Source organism: Phalaenopsis equestris, unplaced genomic scaffold (assembly GCF_001263595.1).
Source record: "Phalaenopsis equestris unplaced genomic scaffold, ASM126359v1 Scaffold232356, whole genome shotgun sequence".
Taxonomy (NCBI): domain Eukaryota; kingdom Viridiplantae; phylum Streptophyta; class Magnoliopsida; order Asparagales; family Orchidaceae; genus Phalaenopsis; species Phalaenopsis equestris.
In genome coordinates this window covers 435,734-441,698 of record NW_018250322.1, presented here as the reverse complement: position 1 = coordinate 441,698, position 5,965 = coordinate 435,734, and the positions used below count along the sequence as shown (strand labels likewise).

Here is a 5,965-nt window from a genome sequence, read left to right as displayed (position 1 = left end):
TATATATATATTTAAAACAATATATTTGTTTTATGTATTTTTTATGTGTTTTTATTTTTTATTTGAAACAAATTAACATATGTTTTTAAATTCTCAAAATAACTATTAGGTATTTTGAGTATTTTTAAAACCAATCATACCTTAATCAAATATGTCACATACATATTTTATTTCAAAAAAAAAACATAAATAAAAATAAAATAAAATAAAAAATAGAAGTGATTCCAAATGGCCCCTAAGTAATTAACTAGGTATTGTTGAGAATAAGTGCCACAATTTAAATCATCAAGAGTAAATAAAAACAAGCTAATAAACAAGCAAAACACCAACGATTTTCTTACATATTCGCCTAATTAATGACTTTTTTGTTTCTGCCACAACAGTTTCTACTATGATGACGAGAAGAAATTATAGCTTCCTCCACTATTTATACTTCTTTTATCTCTTTTGTATATTGACATCCTTAGTACAATTTTTTTTTTACAATAAATTGTTGGCCAACTCAAATGTTCAACCAATAAATAACTATGTTGTTTTTGTGCCACTACATCTTTTATTGTGATAATACTATTGAATTTTTATAAGATGAATTCATGACCTTGCGCACTCTCTTTTTCCCTTGTATAATAAAAACCTATGAAAAATCAAAATTAAATTTTTAAAGCCTTAATTCTAGGGATGTAAATGAGCGAGTCAAGCTCGAGTTATGATCTGTCAAAATGTAAGCTCGAGCTCGAGTCACAATGATGACAAGAAGCTCATGAGCTTAAGTCGAAAATTAAATTATCATGAGAGCTCACCGGAGAATGCATGGATAGTTGTTGAAGGGAGTGTCACGATAGCTCGCCGGAGAAGGTATCAATGTGACCATAAATTGGATAGTTGAGCCAATGACCCAAACCTAAAATAGCTTGAACTCGAGCTCATTTAATAAATTTGCTACAGTTTGAACTTGATCTTGATCTCATGGATTCCACTCTCAAGCTCGTTAATTAGTTGAGCTTGAGCCAGATCAGCTCTCTTACACCCTCCTTATAGTGGTCAATCCACATAGTTTTTATGTAGTTCATCAATTAGGCTCCAAAACCAAAGACACGCTCCATTTTACATTACTCAAAGACTTACATCTTTACATGCAGCTATCAGAAATCAGAAGCGGTGGAGCAAGAAATCAAAATAATGATCAATCTGACCAGTATTACAAATTGTTGGGCAGAAGAGCAAATTTCAAATTTCATGTTGCAGTCTCCTTAATCTCATACTCTCTCTTCGGCCTCCTTCCTCCATTAATCTATGGCTTCTCATCAAAAGACAGCACTGCAAAGCTCATTCTGGTGGCAGCAACGTCACTTCTGTGTATTTCTCTGCTCTCCATAGCTAAAGCTCATATAACTGAACCACATCATTATACCAAAACTTTTATTTATTATCTTGGAATTGGACTCACAGTCTCTGGATTGTCCTATGTTGGTGGGGTTCTGATTAGTAGATTTATGGAGCAGATTGGCTTGTTAGAACCCGAGGCTCCATTGCCGCCTTCTCTCGAGCTTTTTGGGGCAGGCTCTGGTCTGGTTTCATGGTAATGTTAGTGAGGATGAGGCTGATTTGAGATCAGGAAGGTTAATTTTGTCAATTGTAAATTAATTTTATTAATTTTATATGTATTTAATATTTTATGTTAGTGGTTTAGTGATTATTGACATTTTTCATTATTTTGGTTTCATTTTCTATGCTATAAGTTAGGAAAATTTACATACATACCACTCAGTTTGTATGTATTTACATATCTAACACTTAAAACTTTAATTTTAAATGGTGTATTTCACGTTTTAAAAGTTAAAATGGCATCTTTGATGTGATTATGAAAGGTTTGGGTGGTATAATTTGGAAAAAGTTTGTGTTAGATTTGTAAATATAAAAGAATTGAGTGGCATGTATGTAAATGCTCCTTTAAAGTTTTCTTCGATGAAGCATGATATTTAATGCAAGCAATTGAGAAAGGGTCAACCAAAGTTTGAAGTATTATATTAAATATTTGTTGTATAAAAATGTAATAAATTATTTCTAATGTTAAATAGATATCTTGATGCATCATTTACGCTTCTTATTTACCATAATTACACCATAGATTTCGATATGTTATGAACAGGATATGATTTTCATGAAACATTGCACTTTAAAATTTGGAGTGAACATTAAAAATGGAAGGGTGAAATCATCTTTAATTGAGTCATTAAAACATTGTGTGATGCATCACAATGTGGTTTCATTTTGCTAAAATGTTGAACTAAAGAAGGCAATATTGAAGTTGTTGAGGAATATTTTTTTCCCAAATAACATTAAATTTAATTTTGAGTAAAATAGCAACATGCAGCTTGTGCCAATTAAAAACAATAAATGTAATGTAAATTTTAATCGATTGATTCAATAGAGCAATTGATCTGAATCTTCTCAATTGTTTGTCATTTTAAAATTTGAGGATGATCGTATGCTCAACATTTAAAATATTGCTATACTTAAAATCAAGACCTCAACGATCTTTTAAGTGATTGTATGAGTGCATTTGCATGTGTCATGATGAAGCTATTGAGAATTTGATAAAAATGGAAATATATGGGACGGAGTTTTTTTGGTAAATTTAGATGTTTGAGTGAGAATTTGAAAAATAGATGAAAGAGGGTATGAGATTTATAAATAGTGATGTTTCAAGTGCTTGTTCCTAAAAGTCATATTGAGGTGTTTCCTTTTCATGACAAATGGATTAACCTATGCATAGGATAGTTATTCTGCATATGGGTTATATCTCCATATATTTATCTAATTGTTAAATCAATTAGATATTCAAGTCACCTTAACTTGGGGAGTCTATTTCATTGAGCTCAAATTTGTTCATTAAATATGGATTGGGGTTTAATATATAAAATAATTAATCTACAATTAAGGCTCAATTCTCACGAACATTGTCCCTTTGATGTGTAGGCTAAACTTCATTTTTTTTTAATGGCTCATTTAATTTATTGAGTAAACAATTAGCCCTTTTAAGTGAAACTACATATCTCATTGATGGTCACTATTTTGAGCTGAGTATAAGTATCTGGGCTACAATCACATTAGTTGATTAATTATTTAATAGAATTTGACCTATATTGCAAGGTCTTGCATCTAGTTTGTAATCATTTATTACTTTTGGAAATTGAGTTTGAACTCATTAGATTGAATTGGGTTAAAGAATTGACACAATGAATACAACTAAGCTTAATTCGACTATGTTTAGGGAAATGTGCTTAATGTTTGAAACACAAAATAAAATCTCATTTAACTTGATTAAAATCTGATTGATATGCTTGTGCTAAATACAACCCTAATTAAGCTAGTATTAACAAGTTACATAATTTATCAAGTATTAATAAACATAATATTATCATATATGTCTAATTAAATATGCATTCACAAAACATTGTAAGGCTCAACTAATGGAAATTAACTACAATCCCTTAATATAAGTCTAAACCACTTATTATTAAGCCATTTTTATTAAATAATTTATAGTTGAGTTTGACTTGATAGAAGATGGAATTAGGTCGTTGGATCAGATAGAGTCAATCAATACTTACCCGGTTAAACAAACTTAAGTTAGGTTAGTGATGTGCTTAAAAATATACTATTTTTCATGTTATATTTTATAATGATATTGCACTTTAAAGGTACGTTTTCTTGTGTTTTTGGTTGTAGATACGTCAAATTGAAGAATTTGGAGTGATTGGAGCAAAAGGAACAAAAATGGACCAAAATGGAGCAAATCGGAGCAAATCGAGTCGAATTGGGGCACACCGGAGCCATGTGGGTCGAAACCAGTGACTTAAGTGCCTGTGCCACTTAAGCGCCCAAAATAGGCGTTTAAGCACCAAAAACGGTTTTCAACATATCTTCTAGAATCTACATCGGATTTGGACGATTTTTGAAGCAATGCTTTGTGTGTCTCTTGGGGAATTGGTTGGAAACGATAAAAGAGACTTTCTAAAATGGATTTTTGGTGGTTATATGAACGTTTTTTAAGACTATGAAGAGTAACTTGAGACACATTTTGGAAGATTCATTGAATATGGACACTTTTGAAGAGACACTTGAACATCTCTTGGGAAATTATAAATAAGGCTTGGAAATATTTTTTAAAATGACTCTTGGACTCTTGAAATAATTAGAAGAGAAGAAAAAAGCTTGGAGAAGAGGAAGAAGTCTTGGGAGTGAGCCCCAAGTGGGGCGACAAGGTGAGAGAGAAAGAGAGAGTGTGAGATTTTCTTCTTTTCTTTTCACTTTGCTCTTGGAGGGATTGTAAGGAGATTGTTTTTGCTATACAAGGAGTTTGATTTCTATCAGAGATAAGTATTTTCATTGTATTTGGATTTGAATTTAGTATTTTTTTGTATGGTTTCAAAGTCTTATTCAATGAAAAATTCTTGTTGTTTCTCCATGTGTAGTGAGTAGTTTTCTTTACTCTTCTCTCGTATAATGAATTAGAATGCATGTGTAGGATATAGAATTGAGTAGAGTGAGAATATATTGTGATGTTTTTATCTTGTTCTTCATTTACATGTAAACTTGATCAACTTGCATGTTAAAATCTGTTGTGAGAACACCATCACAACACCATCACAACAGATTGTATGGATCAACTGTGGTAGAATCACATGAGATTGTATGAATGAGAATGCAAGTTGATCAATAGAGGGAAATTTTATACAACATGAGATTGTATGGATGTGATGGTGTTGTCCCAATCAACTGTGGTCTACTGTGGTAGTATCACATGAGATTGTATGGATGAGAATGTAGTTCATATGGTAGTGTGCAAATAAATAGGGAAATAATTAGAGGACTTTAGAGTGACAGGCTAAAACCCCGTGACAGGCTAAAATAATTTGATCTATTGTTTTAGGTTTTGATGCGAGATGTTAGCCTCAACGTGGAGGGATAAGAGGGAACTCTAGAGTGAGAGCTTGTATCTTCCCTGCCTAGCCCGTCTTCTGAACTATTCAAACTTTAGATTAACTAATATTTTTTATAGCATCTTTAGTAAGGGTAAAGAATATAATTGTTCCTATTTGTCACAATCACTCTTACTACTTGTATTAGCTTTTACACATGTCACTAGTTTCATTGTATGAGGAAGGGTACTTTTAATAGATTAAACCCCTCTTTCTGATTTTCACTAAGTATTCTAGTTTAAGAGTAGAAGTAGAATTGTTGTGATAATTGTATGATATAATCAAAACCAAACCTTTATCATCCTTCCAAGTTAGGGTGTGTCATTCTAGACTAGAACTTCTCTTGAAAACCGACGTAATTAATCAATCTCCGTGGGATCGATATTCGGGGCTTAATCAGAAAGTCTTATATTACTTGATAATGATATGTATACTTGCGTAGAATCTCTACTATTTAAAAATATAATTAAAATCTTACTTTGCTTGGGATCAAGTTTTTGGCGCCATTACCGGGGATTAAATTCTTCAAGTATTGGTGTCAACTTCATAAATCCTTACATATAAAAAATATCTAGATCAGTTAGATATAACCTTATATAATTTAATAAGAAATTTAAGGTTCAATTAAGAAATATAGGTCATGTGCATTTAAATGACACTAAATTAGGGGGTTTGGAGTTAAGCTGATTCTTGGCCCATTAAATCAAAGAAAAATAAGATAGGAGCTAAAGAAAGATGATGAAGTTGAAAACATATGTTTGTCAGTTAAAAATTCTTCAACTAAATTTTAAATTAGACGAGCTTAATGCCTAATTCAATAGGATTCATTCTCCAAAAATATTTTTTAAGAGGTGTCATAATGAGTATTTAGTACAAATAAGTAATCATGCCACACCATAAAACATACAAGCTTTGGCGTTTACAATGGCTAATGACGTTATAAATTGTAATGTTGTTGCCTCATGCATAAATTATCAAGT

General features: G+C 31.4%; 1 protein-coding gene across 3 annotated transcripts in view; it reads left to right on the top strand.

Moving 5' to 3' along the window:
- Positions 1 to 1,678, top strand: part of LOC110038275 (membrane protein of ER body-like protein) — a 57,953-nt gene extending 56,275 nt beyond the window's left edge. The window contains exons 5-6 of one of the 3 annotated variants that reach the window (XM_020743062.1): positions 1,140 to 1,356; positions 1,503 to 1,678. In XM_020743062.1, coding sequence (XP_020598721.1) covers positions 1,140 to 1,356; positions 1,503 to 1,609 — 324 coding nt within the window. In that variant the 3' untranslated portion in view covers positions 1,610 to 1,678. Of the gene's footprint in view, positions 1 to 1,139 lie in introns of all 3 variants that reach the window. The other 2 variants (XM_020743061.1, XM_020743060.1) reach the window with 2 other exon arrangements.
- Positions 1,679 to 5,965: the final 4,287 nt, after the last annotated feature.